At 47.1% G+C, this 19,267-nt stretch overlaps 1 protein-coding gene across 3 annotated transcripts in view; it reads right to left on the reverse strand.

The window, feature by feature from the left end:
* Window positions 1-19,267, reverse strand: part of pxk (PX domain containing serine/threonine kinase) — a 98,650-nt gene that overhangs the window by 23,741 nt on the left and 55,642 nt on the right. For all 3 annotated transcript variants that reach the window (XM_056275051.1, XM_056275053.1, XM_056275052.1), the window contains exon 16: window positions 14,327-14,390. In XM_056275051.1, coding sequence (XP_056131026.1) covers window positions 14,327-14,390 — 64 coding nt within the window. The remainder of the gene's footprint in view (window positions 1-14,326; window positions 14,391-19,267) is intronic.

The raw sequence follows: 19,267 nt of genomic DNA on the forward strand, positions 1-19,267 counted from the left end.
TACGTGTGATAACCGGTCTCTTCCTGCTACGTGTGATAACCGGTCTCTTCCTGCTACGTGTATTAACCGGTCTCTTCCTGCTACGTGTGATAACCGGTCTCTTCCTGCTACGTGTGATAACCGGTCTCTTTCTGCTACACGTGTGTGATAACCAGTCTCTTCCTGCTACACGTGTGTGATAACCAGTCTCTTCCTGCTACGTGTGTTAACCAGTCTCTTTCTGCTACTTGTGTGATAACCAGTCTCTTCCAGCTACGTGTGTTAACCGGTCTCTTTCTGCTACATGTGTGATAACCAGTCTCTTCCTGCTACGTGTGTGTTAACCGGTCTCTTCATGTTACGTGTGATAACCGGTCTCTTCCTGCTACGTGTATTAACCGGTCTCTTCCAGCTACGTGTGATAACCGGTCTCTTCCTGCTACGTGTGATAACCGGTCTCTTCCTGCTACGTGTGTGATAACCGGTCTCTTCCTGCTACGTGTGATAACCGGTCTCTTCCTGCTACGTTTTATAACCGGTCTCTTCCTGCTACACGTGTGTGTTAACCAGTCTCTTCCTGCTACACGTGTGTTAACCGGTCTCTTCCTGCTACGTGTGATAACCGGTCTCTTCCTGCTACGTGTGTGATAACCGGTCTCTTCCTGCTACGTGTATTAACCGGTCTCTTCCTGCTACGTTTTATAACCGGTCTCTTCCTGCTACACGTGTGTGTTAACCAGTCTCTTCCTGCTACACGTGTGTTAACCGGTCTCTTCCTGCTACGTGTGATAACCGGTCTCTTCCTGCTACACGTGTGTGTTAACCAGTCTCTTCCTGCTACACGTGTGATAACCAGTCTCTTCCAGCTACGTGTGATAACCGGTCTCTTCCTGCTACGTGTGTTAATCGGTCTCTTTCTGCTATGTGTGTTAACCGGTCTCTTCCTGCTACGTATGTTAACCGGTCTCTTCCTGCTACACGTGTGTTAACCAGTCTCTTCCTGCTACCAGTGTTAACCAGTCTCTTCCTGCTACCAGTGTTAACCAGTCCCTTCCTGCTACGTGTGATAACCGGTCTCTTCCAGCTACGTGTGATAACCGGTCTCTTCCTGCTACGTGTATTAACCAGTCTCTTCCTGCTACCAGTGTTAACCAGTCTCTTCCTGCTACCAGTGTTAACCGGTCTCTTCCAGCTACGTGTGATAACCAGTCTCTTCCTGCTACCAGTGTTAACCAGTCTCTTCCTGCTACGTGTGATAACCGGTCTCTTCCAGCTACGTGTGATAACCGGTCTCTTCCTGCTACGTGTGTGTTAACCAGTCTCTCCCTGCTATGTGTGTTAACCAGTCTCTTCCTGCTACGTGTGTGTTAACCAGTCTCTTCCTGCTACGTGTGATAACCGGTCTCTTCCTGCTACGTGTGATAACCGGTCTCTTCCTGCTACGTGTGTTAACCGGTCTCTTCCTGCTACGTGTGTGTTAACCAGTCTCTTCCTGCTACGTGTGATAACCGGTCTCTTTCTGCTACGTGTATTAACCGGTCTCTTCCTGCTACGTGTGTTAACCGGTCTCTTCCTGCTACGTGTGATAACCGGTCTCTTCCTGCTACGTGCATTAACCGGTCTCTTCCTGCTACGTGCGATAACCGGTCTCTTCCTGCTACGTGTGATAACCGGTCTCTTCCTGCTACGTGTGATAACCGGTCTCTTCCTGCTACGTGTATTAACCAGTCTCTTCCTGCTACGTGTGATAACCGGTCTCTTCCTGCTACGTGTATTAACCGGTCTCTTCCTGCTACGTGTGATAACCGGTCTCTTCCTGCTACGTGTGTTAACCGGTCTCTTCCTGCTACGTTTTATAACCGGTCTCTTCCTGCTACGTGTGATAACCGGTCTCTTCCTGCTACGTGTGATAACCGGTCTCTTCCTGCTACGTGTGATAACCGGTCTCTTCCTGCTACGTGTGATAACCGGTCTCTTCCTGCTACGTGTGATAACCGGTCTCTTCCTGCTACGTGTGTTAACCGGTCTCTTCCTGCTACGTGTGATAACCGGTCTCTTCCTGCTACGTGTATTAACCGGTCTCTTCCTGCTACGTGTGTTAACCGGTCTCTTCCTGCTACGTGTGTGATAACCGGTCTCTTTCTGCTACGTGTATTAACCGGTCTCTTCCTGCTACGTGTATTAACCGGTCTCTTCCTGCTACGTGTATTAACCGGTCTCTTCCTGCTACGTGTGATAACCGGTCTCTTCCTGCTACGTGTATTAACCGGTCTCTTCCTGCTACGTATGATAACCGGTCTCTTCCTGCTACGTGTGATAACCGGTCTCTTCCTGCTACGTGTATTAACCGGTCTCTTCCTGCTACGTGTATTAACCAGTCTCTTCCTGCTACGTGTATTAACCGGTCTCTTCCTGCTACGTGTATTAACCGGTCTCTTCCTGCTACGTGTATTAACCGGTCTCTTCCTGCTACGTGTGATAACCGGTCTCTTCCTGCTACGTGTGATAACCGGTCTCTTCCTGCTACGTGTGTGATAACCGGTCTCTTCCTGCTACATGTGTGATAACTGGTCTCTTCCTGCTACGTGTGTGATAACCGGTCTCTTCCTGCTACGTGTATTAACCGGTCTCTTCCTGCTACGTGTGTGTTAATCGGTCTCTTCCTGCTACGTGTGATAACCGGTCTCTTCCAGCTACGTGTATTAACCGGTCTCTTCCTGCTACGTGTGATAACCAGTCTCTTCCTGCTACGTGTGTGATAACCGGTCTCTTCCTGCTACGTGTGATAACCGGTCTCTTCCTGCTACGTGTGTGTTAACCGGTCTCTTCCTGCTACGTGTATTAACCGGTCTCTTCCTGCTACGTGTGATAACCGGTCTCTTCCTGCTACGTGTGATAACCGGTCTCTTCCTGCTACGTGTGATAACCGGTCTCTTCCTGCTACGTGTGATAACCGGTCTCTTCCTGCTACGTGTGATAACCGGTCTCTTCCTGCTACGTGTGATAACCGGTCTCTTCCTGCTACGTGTGTGATAACCGGTCTCTTCCTGCTACGTGTGATAACCGGTCTCTTCCTGCTACGTGTGTTAACCGGTCTCTTCCTGCTACGTGTGATAACCGGTCTCTTCCTGCTACGTGTGATAACCGGTCTCTTCCTGCTACGTGTGATAACCGGTCTCTTCCTGCTACGTGTGTGATAACCGGTCTCTTCCTGCTACGTGTGTTAACCGGTCTCTTCCTGCTACGTGTATTAACCAGTCTCTTTCTGCTACGTGTGATAACCGGTCTCTTCCTGCTACGTGTGATAACCGGTCTCTTCCTGCTACGTGTATTAACCGGTCTCTTCCTGCTACGTGTGTTAACCGGTCTCTTTCTGCTACGTGTGATAACCGGTCTCTTCCTGCTACGTGTATTAACCGGTCTCTTCCTGCTACGTGTATTAACCAGTCTCTTCCTGCTACGTGTATTAACCGGTCTCTTCCTGCTACGTGTATTAACCGGTCTCTTCCTGCTACGTGTGATAACCGGTCTCTTTCTGCTACGAGCGATAACCGGTCTCTTCCTGCTACGTGTATTAACCGGTCTCTTCCTGCTACGTGTGATAACCGGTCTCTTCCTGCTACGTGTGATAACCGGTCTCTTCCTGCTACGTGTGTGATAACCGGTCTCTTCCTGCTACGTGTGATAACCGGTCTCTTCCAGCTACGTGTGATAACCAGTCTCTTCCTGCTACGTGTGATAACCAGTCTCTTCCTGTTACGTGTGTGATAACCAGTCTCTTCCTGCTACACGTGTGTGTTAACCAGTCTCTTCCTGCTACGTGTGATAACCAGTCTCTTCCTGTTACGTGTGTGATAACCAGTCTCTTCCTGCTACACGTGTGTGTTAACCAGTCTCTTCCTGCTACGTGTGATAACCAGTCTCTTCCTGCTACGTGTGTGATAACCAGTCTCTTCCTGCTACACGTGTGTGATAACCAGTCTCTTCCTGCTACACGTGTGTGATAACCAGTCTCTTCCTGCTACGTGTGTTAACCAGTCTCTTTCTGCTACTTGTGTGATAACCGGTCTCTTCCTGCTACGTGTGATAACCGGTCTCTTTCTGCTACACGTGTGTGATAACCGGTCTCTTTCTGCTACACGTGTGTGATAACCAGTCTCTTCCTGCTACGTGTGTTAACCAGTCTCTTTTTGCTACTTGTGTGATAACCAGTCTCTTCCAGCTACGTGTGTTAACCGGTCTCTTTCTGCTACATGTGTGATAACCAGTCTCTTCCTGCTACGTGTGTGTTAACCGGTCTCTTCATGTTACGTGTGTTAACCGGTCTCTTCCTGCTACGTGTGATAACCGGTCTCTTCCAGCTACGTGTGATAACCGGTCTCTTCCTGCTACGTGTGATAACCGGTCTCTTCCTGCTACGTGTGTGATAACCGGTCTCTTCCTGCTACGTGTGATAACCGGTCTCTTCCTGCTACGTTTTATAACCGGTCTCTTCCTGCTACACGTGTGTGTTAACCAGTCTCTTCCTGCTACACGTGTGTTAACCGGTCTCTTCCTGCTACGTGTGATAACCGGTCTCTTCCTGCTACGTGTGTGATAACCGGTCTCTTCCTGCTACGTGTATTAACCGGTCTCTTCCTGCTACGTGTGTTAATCGGTCTCTTCCTGCTACGTGTGTTAATCGGTCTCTTTCTGCTATGTGTGTTAACCGGTCTCTTCCTGCTACGTATGTTAACCGGTCTCTTCCTGCTACACGTGTGTTAACCAGTCTCTTCCTGCTACCAGTGTTAACCAGTCTCTTCCTGCTACCAGTGTTAACCAGTCCCTTCCTGCTACGTGTGTGTTAACCAGTCTCTTCCTGCTACGTGTGATAACCGGTCTCTTCCAGCTACGTGTGATAACCGGTCTCTCCCTGCTATGTGTGTTAACCAGTCTCTTCCTGCTACGTGTGTGTTAACCAGTCTCTTCCTGCTACGTGTGATAACCGGTCTCTTCCTGCTACGTGTGATAACCGGTCTCTTCCTGCTACGTGTGTTAACCGGTCTCTTCCTGCTACGTGTGTGTTAACCGGTCTCTTCCTGCTACGTGTGATAACCGGTCTCTTTCTGCTACGTGTATTAACCGGTCTCTTCCTGCTACGTGTGTTAACCGGTCTCTTCCTGCTACGTGTGATAACCGGTCTCTTCCTGCTACGTGCATTAACCGGTCTCTTCCTGCTACGTGCGATAACCGGTCTCTTCCTGCTACGTGTGATAACCGGTCTCTTCCTGCTACGTGTATTAACCAGTCTCTTCCTGCTACGTGTGATAACCGGTCTCTTCCTGCTACGTGTATTAACCGGTCTCTTCCTGCTACGTGTGATAACCGGTCTCTTCCTGCTACGTGTATTAACCGGTCTCTTCCTGCTACGTTTTATAACCGGTCTCTTCCTGCTACGTGTGATAACCGGTCTCTTCCTGCTACGTGTGATAACCGGTCTCTTCCTGCTACGTGTGATAACCGGTCTCTTCCTGCTACGTGTGATAACCGGTCTCTTCCTGCTACGTGTGATAACCGGTCTCTTCCTGCTACGTGTGTTAACCGGTCTCTTCCTGCTACGTGTGATAACCGGTCTCTTCCTGCTACGTGTATTAACCAGTCTCTTCCTGCTACGTGTGATAACCGGTCTCTTCCTGCTACGTGTATTAACCGGTCTCTTCCTGCTACGTGTATTAACCGGTCTCTTCCTGCTACGTGTATTAACCGGTCTCTTCCTGCTACGTGTATTAACCGGTCTCTTCCTGCTACGTGTGATAACCGGTCTCTTCCTGCTACGTGTATTAACCGGTCTCTTCCTGCTACGTGTGATAACCGGTCTCTTCCTGCTACGTGTGATAACCGGTCTCTTCCTGCTACGTGTATTAACCGGTCTCTTCCTGCTACGTGTATTAACCGGTCTCTTCCTGCTACGTGTATTAACCGGTCTCTTCCTGCTACGTGTATTAACCGGTCTCTTCCTGCTACGTGTGATAACCGGTCTCTTCCTGCTACGTGTATTAACCGGTCTCTTCCTGCTACGTGTGATAACCGGTCTCTTCCTGCTACGTGTGTGATAACCGGTCTCTTCCTGCTACGTGTGTGATAACCGGTCTCTTCCTGCTACGTGTATTAACCGGTCTCTTCCTGCTACGTGTGATAACCGGTCTCTTCCTGCTATGTGTGTGTTAACCGGTCTCTTCCTGCTACGTGTGTGATAACCGGTCTCTTCCTGCTACGTGTGTGATAACCGGTCTCTTCCTAATACGTGTGTTAACCGGTCTCTTCCTGCTACATGTGTGATAACTGGTCTCTTCCTGCTACGTGTGTGATAACCGGTCTCTTCCTGCTACGTGTATTAACCGGTCTCTTCCTGCTACGTGTGTGTTAATCGGTCTCTTCCTGCTACGTGTGATAACCGGTCTCTTCCAGCTACGTGTATTAACCGGTCTCTTCCTGCTACGTGTGATAACCAGTCTCTTCCTGCTACGTGTGTGTTAACCAGTCTCTTCCTGCTACGTGTGTGTTAACCGGTCTCTTCCTGCTACGTGTATTAACCGGTCTCTTCCTGCTACGTGTGATAACCGGTCTCTTCCTGCTACGTGTGATAACCGGTCTCTTCCTGCTACGTGTGATAACCGGTCTCTTCCTGCTACGTGTGATAACCGGTCTCTTCCTGCTACGTGTGATAACCGGTCTCTTCCTGCTACGTGTGATAACCGGTCTCTTCCTGCTACGTGTGTGTTAACCAGTCTCTTCCTGCTACGTGTATTAACCGGTCTCTTCCTGCTACGTGTGATAACCGGTCTCTTCCTGCTACGTGTGTGATAACCGGTCTCTTCCTGCTACGTGTGATAACCGGTCTCTTCCTGCTACGTGTGTTAACCGGTCTCTTCCTGCTACGTGTGATAACCGGTCTCTTCCTGCTACGTGTGATAACCGGTCTCTTCCTGCTACGTGTGATAACCGGTCTCTTCCTGCTACGTGTGTGATAACCGGTCTCTTCCTGCTACGTGTGTTAACCGGTCTCTTTCTGCTACGTGTGATAACCGGTCTCTTCCTGCTACGTGTGATAACCGGTCTCTTCCTGCTACGTGTATTAACCGGTCTCTTCCTGCTACGTGTGTTAACCGGTCTCTTTCTGCTACGTGTGATAACCGGTCTCTTCCTGCTACGTGTATTAACCGGTCTCTTCCTGCTACGTGTATTAACCGGTCTCTTCCTGCTACGTGTATTAACCGGTCTCTTCCTGCTACGTGTGTGATAACCGGTCTCTTCCTGCTACGTGTACTAACCGGTCTCTTCCTGCTACGTGTGATAACCGGTCTCTTCCTGCTACGTGTATTAACCGGTCTCTTCCTGCTACGTGTATTAACCGGTCTCTTCCTGCTACGAGCGATAACCGGTCTCTTCCAGCTACGTGTGATAACCGGTCTCTTCCTGCTACGTGTGTGATAACCGGTCTCTTCCTGCTACGTGTATTAACCGGTCTCTTCCTGCTACGTGTATTAACCGGTCTCTTCCTGCTACGAGCGATAACCGGTCTCTTCCAGCTACGTGTGATAACCGGTCTCTTCCTGCTACGTGTGTGATAACCGGTCTCTTCCTGCTACGTGTGATAACCGGTCTCTTTCTGCTACGAGCGATAACCGGTCTCTTCCTGCTATGTGTGATAACCAGTCTCTTCCTGCTACGTGTGATAACCAGTCTCTTCCTGCTACGAGCGATAACCGGTCTCTTCCTGCTACGTGTATTAACCGGTCTCTTCCTGCTACGTGTATTAACCGGTCTCTTTCTGCTACGAGCGATAACCGGTCTCTTCCTGCTACGTGTGTGTTAACCGGTCTCTTCCTGCTACGTGTGATAACCGGTCTCTTCCTGCTACGTGTATTAACCGGTCTCTTCCTGCTACGTGTGATAACCGGTCTCTTCCTGCTACGTGTATTAACCGGTCTCTTCCTGCTACGTGTGATAACCGGTCTCTTCCTGCTACGTGTATTAACCGGTCTCTTCCTGCTACGTGTATTAACCGGTCTCTTTCTGCTACGAGCGATAACCGGTCTCTTCCTGCTACGTGTGTGTTAACCGGTCTCTTCCTGCTACGTGTGATAACCGGTCTCTTCCTGCTACGTGTATTAACCGGTCTCTTCCTGCTACGTGTATTAACCGGTCTCTTTCTGCTACGTGTATTAACCGGTCTCTTCCTGCTACGTGTGTGATAACCGGTCTCTTCCTGCTACGTGTGTGATAACCGGTCTCTTCCTGCTACGTGTATTAACCGGTCTCTTCCTGCTACGTGTGATAACCGGTCTCTTCCTGCTACGTGTATTAACCGGTCTCTTCCTGCTACGTGTATTAACCGGTCTCTTCCTGCTACGTGTATTAACCGGTCTCTTCCTGCTACGTGTAGTAACCGGTCTCTTCCTGCTACGTGTGATAACCGGTCTCTTTCTGCTACGAGCGATAACCGGTCTCTTCCTGCTACGTGTATTAACCGGTCTCTTCCTGCTACGAGCGATAACCGGTCTCTTCCTGCTACGTGTGATAACCGGTCTCTTCCTGCTACGTGTATTAACCGGTCTCTTCCTGCTACGTGTATTAACCGGTCTCTTCCTGCTACGTGTATTAACCGGTCTCTTCCTGCTACGTGTATTAACCGGTCTCTTCCTGCTACGAGCGATAACCGGTCTCTTCCTGCTACGTGTGTGTTAACCGGTCTCTTACTGCTACGTGTGTTAACCGGTCTCTTCCTGCTACGTGTGATAACCGGTCTCTTCCTGTTACGTGCGATAACCGGTCTCTTCCTGCTACGTGTATTAACCGGTCTCTTCCTGCTACGTGTGATAACCGGTCTCTTCCTGTTACGTGTGATAACCGGTCTCTTCCTGCTACGTGTGTTAACCGGTCTCTTCCTGCTACGTGTATTAACCGGTCTCTTCCTGTTACGTGTGATAACCGGTCTCTTCCTGCTACGTGTGTTAACCGGTCTCTTCCTGCTACGTGTGATAACCGGTCTCTTCCTGTTACGTGTGATAACCGGTCTCTTCCTGCTACGTGTATTAACCGGTCTCTTCCTGCTACGTGTATTAACCGGTCTCTTCCTGTTACGTGTGATAACCGGTCTCTTCCTGCTACGTGTGTTAACCGGTCTCTTCCTGCTACGTGTGATAACCGGTCTCTTCCTGCTACGTGTGATAACCGGTCTCTTCCTGCTACGTGTGTGATAACCGGTCTCTTCCTGCTACGTGTATTAACCGGTCTCTACCTGCTACGAGCGATAACCGGTCTCTTCCTGCTACGTGTGATAACCAGTCTCTTCCTGCTACGTGTGTTAACCGGTCTCTTCCTGTTACGTGTGATAACCGGTCTCTTCCTGTTACGTGTATTAACCGGTCTCTACCTGCTACGAGCGATAACCGGTCTCTTCCTGTTACGTGTGATAACCGGTCTCTTCCTGCTACGTGTGATAACCGGTCTCTTCCTGCTACGTGTGATAACCAGTCTCTTCCTGCTACGTGTATTAACCGGTCTCTTACTGCTACGTGTGTTAACCGGTCTCTTCCTGCTACGTGTATTAACCGGTCTCTTCCTGCTACGTGTATTAACCGGTCTCTTTCTGCTACGAGCGATAACCGGTCTCTTCCTGCTACGTGTGTTAACCGGTCTCTTCCTGCTACGTGTGTTAACCGGTCTCTTCCTGCTACGTGTATTAACCGGTCTCTTCCTGCTACGTGTATTAACCGGTCTCTTCCTGCTACGTGTGATAACCGGTCTCTTCCTGCTACGTGTGATAACCGGTCTCTTCCTGCTACGTGTATTAACCGGTCTCTTCCTGTTACGTGTGATAACCGGTCTCTTCCTGCTACGTGTGTTAACCGGTCTCTTCCTGCTACGTGTATTAACCGGTCTCTTCCTGCTACGTGTGTTAACCGGTCTCTTCCTGCTACGTGTGTGTTAGCCGCTTTGACATTATGTGTGGCGAAAAATGAGCACCCACGTGTTGAGCAACCGTTTGACAGCCTCCATGTTTCTTGTACTTCCAACACGGACCATGTGAACGTGGCCAAGTCAGGTGACCCAACTCCTACTCAGAAAACCGTCATTCTACTGGTCATATTTTACTGGTCAACATGTCGGGCACCACGTATGTCACCTACGCCACATGGGTTTCACCATGTGTGTCACCTAGGTCACATGAGTTTCACCATGTGCTTCACCTACATCACATGGGTTTCACCATGTGCGTGACCTAGGTCACATGGGTTTCACCATGTGCTTCACCTACATCACATGGGTTTCACCATGTCTGTCACTTATGCCACATGAGTTTCACCGTGTGAGTCACCTACATCACATGGGTTTCACTGTGTGCGTCACCTAGGTCACATGGGTTTCACCATGTGCTTCACCAACATCACATGGGTTTCACCATGTCTGTCACTTATGCCACATGAGTTTCACCGTGTGAGTCACCTACATCACATGGGTTTCACCATGTGCTTCACCTATATCACATGGGTTTCACCAAGTCTGTCACTTATGCCACATGAGTTTCACCGTGTGAGTCACCTACATCACATGGGTTTCACCATGTGCTTCACCTATATCACATGGGTTTCACCATGTCTGTCACTTATGCCACATGAGTTTCACCGTGTGAGTCACCTACATCACATGGGTTTCACCATGTGCTTCACCTATATCACATGGGTTTCACCAAGTCTGTCACTTATGCCACATGAGTTTCACCGTGTGAGTCACCTACATCACATGGGTTTCACCATGTGCTTCACCTATATCACATGGGTTTCACCATGTCTGTCACTTATGCCACATGAGTTTCACCGTGTGAGTCACCTACATCACATGGGTTTCACCATGTGCTTCACCTATATCACATGGGTTTCACCAAGTCTGTCACTTATGCCACATGGGTTTCGACGTGTGCGTCACCTACGCCACATGGGTTTCACCGTGTGCGTCACCTACGCCACATGGGTTTCACCGTGTGTGTCGCCTACGCCACATGGGTTTCACCGTGTGTGTCACCTATGCCACATGGGTTTCACCGTGTGTCACCTACGCCACATGGGTTTCACCGTGTGTGTCACCTACGCCACATGGGTTTCACCGTGTGTGTCACCTACGCCACATGGGTTTCACCGTGTGTGTCGCCTATGCCACATGGGTTTCACCGTGTGTGTCACCTACGCCACATGGGTTTCACCGTGTGTGTCGCCTGTGCCACATGGGTTTCACCGTGTGTGTCGCCTATGCCACATGGGTTTCACCGTGTGTGTCACCTACGCCACATGGGTTTCACCGTGTGTGTCGCCTATGCCACATGGGTTTCACCGTGTGTGTCACCTACGCCACATGGGTTTCGACATGTGTGTCACCTACGCCACATGGGTTTCACCGTGTGTGTCACCTACGCCACATGGGTTTCACCGTGTGTGTCGCCTACGCCACATGGGTTTCACCATGTTTCAGGCTTACATGTGACACAGACCGGTCAGAGAGGGGTGATGGTGTTCATCGAGCGGTGACTCTGTTTGCTGTTAACTGTATGATGAGGACATGAGCTGCTCCATGCTGGACCCCTACCAAGCTGCTGCTGGTGGTGGTGAACATGGCATTTCGGTGCCTAACATGTGAGCACCGTTCAACACCTCCCCTCAGTATTTCATGTACATAGCTTCACCTAGCATACTGCAGTACCATGTTTACCTACGGAGGAACCAGAGGACAAAATCTGAGCCATTACAGTAGGGTTCCCAGCACCGCTGGTACTGGTACTGGTCCTGGTCCTGGGAGCGACACTGCTGTGCAACGCCTGGCCCCCAGGCCCATTGGGTTGGATTTCTAATAATAATAAAAATAATAATAATAATAATAAACATGCAGAAAAACAACTGGGTTTCCGCTCTTCGGGCTTGAACCCTACCAAACTGGTTTTCCAGCAGTTGAACACTATCAACATTTTAACAACATGCACGGCATGAGTTAACATGATGAGCGGTGTTAATTAACATGACCAACAGTGATAATAGTAACACGATGAAAAGTGTTAGTTATCACAATGAACAGTGTTAGTTCACATGATGAACTGTGTTAATTAACGCGATGATTAGTTAACACGATGAACAGTGATAGTAACACGATGAACAGTGATAGTAACACGATGAATAGTGTTAATTAACATGATGAACAGTGATAGTAACACGATGAACAGTGTTAATTAACATGATCAACAGTGATAATAGTAACACGATGAAAAGTGTTAGTTATCACGATGAACAGTGTTAGTTCACATGATGAACTGTGTTAATTAACGCGATGATTAGTTAACACGATGAACAGTGATAGTAACACGATGAATAGTGTTAATTAACATGATGAACAGTGATAGTAACACGATGAACAGTGTTAATTAACATGATCAACAGTGATAATAGTAACACGATGAAAAGTGTTAGTTATCACGATGAACAGTGTTAGTTCACATGATGAACTGTGTTAATTAACGCGATGATTAGTTAACACGATGAACAGTGATAGTAACACGATGAATAGTGTTAATTAACATGATCAACAGTGATAGTAACACGATGAACAGTGTTAATTAACATGATCAACAGTGATAATAGTAACACGATGAAAAGTGTTAGTTATCACGATGAACAGTGTTAGTTCACATGATGAACTGTGTTAATTAACGCGATGATTAGTTAACACGATGAACAGTGATAGTAACACGATGAATAGTGTTAATTAACATGATGAACAGTGTTAATTAACATGATGAACAGTGATAGTAACACGATGAACAGTGTTAATTAACATGATCAACAGTGATAATAGTAACACGATGAAAAGTGTTAGTTATCACGATGAACAGTGTTAGTTCACATGATGAACTGTGTTAATTAACGCGATGATTAGTTAACACGATGAACAGTGATAGTAACACGATGAATAGTGTTAATTAACATGATGAACAGTGATAGTAACACGATGAACAGTGTTAATTAACATGACCAACACTGATAATAGTAACACGATGAAAAGTGTTAGTTATCACGATGAACAGTGTTAGTCCACATGATGAACTGTGTTAATTAACGCGATGATTAGTTAACACGATGAACAGTGATAGTAACACGATGAATAGTGTTAATTAACATGATGAACAGTGATAGTAACACGATGAACAGTGTTAATTAACATGACCAACACTGATAATAGTAACACGATGAAAAGTGTTAGTTATCACGATGAACAGTGTTAGTTCACATGATGAACTGTGTTAATTAACGCGATGATTAGTTAACACGATGAACAGTGATAGTAACACGATGAATAGTGTTAATTAACATGATGAACAGTGATAGTAACACGATGAACAGTGTTAATTAACATGACCAACACTGATAATAGTAACACGATGAAAAGTGTTAGTTATCACGATGAACAGTGTTAGTTCACATGATGAACTGTGTTAATTAACGCGATGATTAGTTTACACGATGAACAGTGATAGTAACACGATGAACAGTGTTAATTAACATGATCAACAGTGATAATAGTAACACGATGAACAGTGTTAATTAACATGATCAACAGTGATAATAGTAACACGATGAACAGTGTTAATTAACATGACCAACACTGATAATAGTAACACGATGAAAAGTGTTAGTTATCACGATGAACAGTGTTAGTTCACATGATGAACTGTGTTAATTAACGCGATGATTAGTTAACACGATGAACAGTGATAGTAACACGATGAATAGTGTTAATTAACATGATGAACAGTGATAGTAACACGATGAACAGTGTTAATTAACATGACCAACACTGATAATAGTAACACGATGAAAAGTGTTAGTTATCACGATGAACAGTGTTAGTTCACATGATGAACTGTGTTAATTAACGCGATGATTAGTTTACACGATGAACAGTGATAGTAACACGATGAACAGTGTTAATTAACATGACCAACACTGATAATAGTAACACGATGAAAAGTGTTAGTTATCACGATGAACAGTGTTAGTTCACATGATGAACTGTGTTAATTAACGCGATGATTAGTTTACACGATGAACAGTGATAGTAACACGATGAACAGTGTTAATTAACATGATCAACAGTGATAATAGTAACACGATGAACAGTGTTAATTAACATGATCAACAGTGATAATAGTAACACGATGAACAGTGTTAATTAACATGATCAACAGTGATAATAGTAACACGATGAACAGTGTTAATTAACACAATGAACTGTGTTAATTAACATGATGAGCAGTATTTATTACCAGCGTTATTGTTGTATCTGACAGAAACGTCTTCTTCATTTTCATATGCTGACTGTCTGGATTTCTGAAAAGAAAGAGCACAGATTTAATACTCCTGAGTGTGTGTGTGTGTGTGTGTGTGTGTGTGTGTGTGTGTGAGAGAGAGAGAGTGTGTGTGTGTGTGTGTGTGTGTGAGAGAGAGAGAGTGTGTGTGTGTGTGTGTGTGAGAGTGTGTGTGTGTGTGAGTGTGAGTGTGTACATATTATATTAGGTAAAATAAGACAGTGGTTCTCAACCGTCACCCAGTGATGGCTCAGAAAGTGTGTGGCTGGGACTGTTCAGGGACAACTGTAACACAACTGTAACACAACTGTAACACAACTGTAACACAACTGTAACACAACACACGAACGCTGCCAAGCTCACCCAGGTAGTCAGGCATATGTCAGCACGGATACTGTCATGCTTTGATGATATCGGCATGGATGAAAGAGCGCCACCTTCAGCTTAACCTTGTCATCCCAGCCAGTCCACCCTTACACTGACAGATCAATATCCAGCTGGGATCAACCCAGCTCATGATCCACAAGGTCTGCCCCAAACCTGATGACCACCTGACCTTTCAGGTTCACCTGGCCTGGACTGGACTGCTCCGCCTGCCGCTTCGCCCTGTACAACACCAGGAAAACTAGACCCTACCTGCCTGAGCATGCAGCACAACTCCTGGTACAGGTTCTTGTACTATCGTGTACTGACTACTGCACCTCCTTACTGGCAGGTCTCTCTGCCTGCACTGTCAGACCTCCTCACGTGATCCAAAACACGGCGGCGTGTCTCATTCAGGTCTACACTCAGTCCCTACCAGTACGCCCTCATTCAGGTCTACACTCAGTCCCTACCAGTACTCCCTCATTCAGGTCTACACTCAGTCCCTACCAGTACGCCCTCATTCAGGTCTACACTCAGTCCCTACCAGTACTCTCTCATTCAGGTCTACACTCAGTCCCTACCAGTACTCCCTCATTCAGGTCTACACTCAGTCCCTACCTGAACTCCCTCATTCAGGTCCACACGCAGTCCCTACCAGTACTCCCTCATTCAAGTTTATACTCAGTCCCTACCTGAACTCCCTCATTCAGGTCTACAATCAGTCCCTACCAGTACTCCTCATTCAGGTCTACACTCAGTCCCTACCTGAACTCCCTCATTCAGGTCTACAATCAGTCCCTACCAGTACTCCTCATTCAGGTCTATACTCAGTCCCTACCTGAACTCCCTCATTCAGGTCTACAATCAGTCCCTACCAGTACTCCTCATTCAGGTCTACACTCAGTCCCTACCTGAACTCCCTCATTCAGGTCTACAATCAGTCCCTACCAGTACTCCTCATTCAGGTCTACACTCAGTCCCTACCTGAACTCTCATTCAGGTCTACAATCAGTCCCTACCAGTACTCCTCATTCAGGTCTACACTCAGTCCCTACCTGAACTCCCTCATTCAGGTCTACAATCAGTCCCTACCAGTACTCCTCATTCAGGTCTACACTCAGTCCCTACCTGAACTCCCTCATTCAGGTCTACAATCAGTCCCTACCAGCACTCCCTCATTCAGGTCTACACTCAGTCCCTACCTGAACTCCCTCATTCAGGTCTACACTCAGTCCCTACCAGTACTCCCTCATTCAGGTCTACACTCAGTCCCTACCAGTACGCCCTCATTCAGGTCTACAATCAGTCCCTACCAGTACTCCCTCATTCAGGTCTACACTCAGTCCCTACCAGTACTCCCTCATTCAGGTCTACAATCAGTCCCTACCAGTACTCCTCATTCAGGTCTACACTCAGTCCCTACCTGAACTCCCTCATTCAGGTCTACACTCAGTCCCTACCTGAACTCCTCATTCAGGTCTACAATCAGTCCCTACCAGTACTCCTCATTCAGGTCTACACTCAGTCCCTACCTGAACTCCCTCATTCAGGTCTACAATCAGTCCCTACCAGTACTCCTCATTCAGGTCTACACTCAGTCCCTACCTGAACTCCCTCATTCAGGTCTACACTCAGTCCCTACCTGAACTCCTCATTCAGGTCTACAATCAGTCCCTACCAGTACTCCTCATTCAGGTCTACACTCAGTCCCTACCTGAACTCCCTCATTCAGGTCTACAATCAGTCCCTACCTGAACTCCCTCATTCAGGTCTACACTCAGTCCCTACCTGAACTCCTCATTCAGGTCTACAATCAGTCCCTACCAGTACTCCTCATTCAGGTCTACACTCAGTCCCTACCTGAACTCCCTCATTCAGGTCTACAATCAGTCCCTACCAGTACTCCCTCATTCAGGTCTACACTCAGTCCCTACCTGAACTCCCTCATTCAGGTCTACACTCAGTCCCTACCTGAACTCCCTCATTCAGGTCTACACTCAGTCCCTACCAGTACTCCCTCATTCAGGTCTACAATCAGTCCCTACCAGTACTCCCTCATTCAGGTCTACACTTAGTCCCTACCAGTACTCCTCATTCAGGTCTACACTCAGTCCCTACCTGAAATCCCCCATTCAGGTCTACACTCAGTCCCTACCTGAACTCCTCATTCAGGTCTACACTCAGTCCCGCTCACTATACCCTCTCTGCCAATGACAGGCACCTGACACTTCCGCCACAACGGGGCCCTGAGTCACTAGCCAGACTCTTCTCTTCTGTAGTTCCCCGGCGGTGGAACGAGTTACCAAACTCCATTCAATCCATTCAATCCCTGCCCATCTTTAAGAAGAAGTTGAAGACCCAGCTCCGTCTCCAACACCTTCACACCTGATGGTGTTAATCCATCCATCCATTATCCAAACTGCTCATCCTGCTCTCAGGGTCATGGGGATGCTGGAGCCTATACCTGCAGTCATTGGGCAGCAGGCGGGGAGACACCCTGGACAGACCGCCAGGCCATCACACAGAGCTGAGACACACACACACACACACACACACACACCTAGGGACAATTTAGCACAGCCGATTCACCTGACCTACATGTCCTTGATTCGACTGACCTACATGTCTCTGATTCACCTGACCTACATGTCCTTGATTAACCTGACCTACATGTCCTTGATTAACCTGACCTACATGTCCTTGATTCACCTGACCTACATATCTTTGATTCACCTGACCTTCGTCTTTGATTCACCTGACCTATATGTCTTTGATTCATCTGACCTACATGTCCTTGATTCACCTGACCTACATGTCTTTGATTCACCTGACCTTCGTCTTTGATTCACCTGACCTACATGTCTTTGATTCACCTGAGCTACATGTCTCTGATTCACCTGACCTACATGTCCTTGATTCATCTGACCTACATGTCCTTGATTCACCTGACCTACATGTCTTTGATTCACCTGACCTACATGTCCTTGATTCATCTGACCTACATGTCCTTGATTCATCTGACCTACATGTCCTTGATTCACCTGACCTACATGTCTTTGATTCACCTGACCTTCGTCTTTGATTCACCTGACCTACATGTCTTTGATTCATCTGACCTACATGTCCTTGATTCATCTGACCTACATGTCTTTGATTCACCTGAGCTACATGTCCTTGATTCATCTGACCTACATGTCCTTGATTCATCTGACCTACATGTCTCTGATTCACCTGACCTACATGTCCTTGATTAACCTGACCTACATGTCCTTGATTAACCTGACCTACATGTCCTTGATTCACCTGACCTACATATCTTTGATTCACCTGACCTTCGTCTTTGATTCACCTGACCTATATGTCTTTGATTCATCTGACCCACATGTCCTTGATTCACCTGACCTACATGTCTTTGATTCACCTGACCTTCGTCTTTGATTCACCTGACCTATATGTCTTTGATTCACCTGAGCTACATGTCTCTGATTCACCTGACCTACATGTCCTTGATTCATCTGACCTACATGTCCTTGATTCACCTGACCTACATGTCTTTGATTCACCTGACCTACATGTCCTTGATTCATCTGACCTACATGTCCTTGATTCATCTGACCTACATGTCCTTGATTCACCTGACCTACATGTCTTTGATTCACCTGACCTTCGTCTTTGATTCACCTGACCTACATGTCTTTGATTCATCTGACCTACATGTCTTTGATTCACCTGAGCTACATGTCCTTGATTCATCTGACCTACATGTCCTTGATTCACCTGACCTACATGTTTTTGATTCACCTGACCTTTGTCTTTGATTCACCTGACCTACATGTCTTTGATTCACCTGAGCTACATGTCTCTGATTCACCTGACCTACATGTCCTTGATTCATCTGACCTACATGTCCTTGATTAACCTGACCTACATGTCTTTGATTCACCTGACCTACATGTCCTTGATTCATCTGACCTACATGTCCTTGATTCACCTGACCTACATGTCTTTGATTCACCTGACCTTCGTCCTTGATTCACCTGACCTACATGTCCTTGATTCACCTGACCTACATGTCTTTGATTCACCTGACCTTCGTCTTTGATTCACCTGACCTACATGTCTTTGATTCATCTGACCTACATGTCCTTGATTTGACTGACCTACATGTCTCTGATTCACCTGACCTACATGTCCTTGATTAACCTGACCTACATGTCCTTGATTAACCTGACCTACATGTCCTTGATTCACCTGACCTACATATCTTTGATTCACCTGACCTTCGTCTTTGATTCACCTGACCTACATGTCTTTGATTCATCTGACCTACATGTCCTTGATTCACCTGACCTACATGTCTTTGATTCACCTGACCTTCGTCTTTGATTCACCTGACCTACATGTCTTTGATTCACCTGAGCTACATGTCTCTGATTCACCTGACCTACATGTCCTTGATTCATCTGACCTACATGTCCTTGATTCACCTGACCTACATGTCTTTGATTCACCTGACCTACATGTCCTTGATTC

The sequence above is a fragment of the Lampris incognitus genome, chromosome 2 (genome assembly GCF_029633865.1).
Source record: "Lampris incognitus isolate fLamInc1 chromosome 2, fLamInc1.hap2, whole genome shotgun sequence".
NCBI classification, from domain to species: Eukaryota; Metazoa; Chordata; class Actinopteri; order Lampriformes; family Lampridae; genus Lampris; species Lampris incognitus.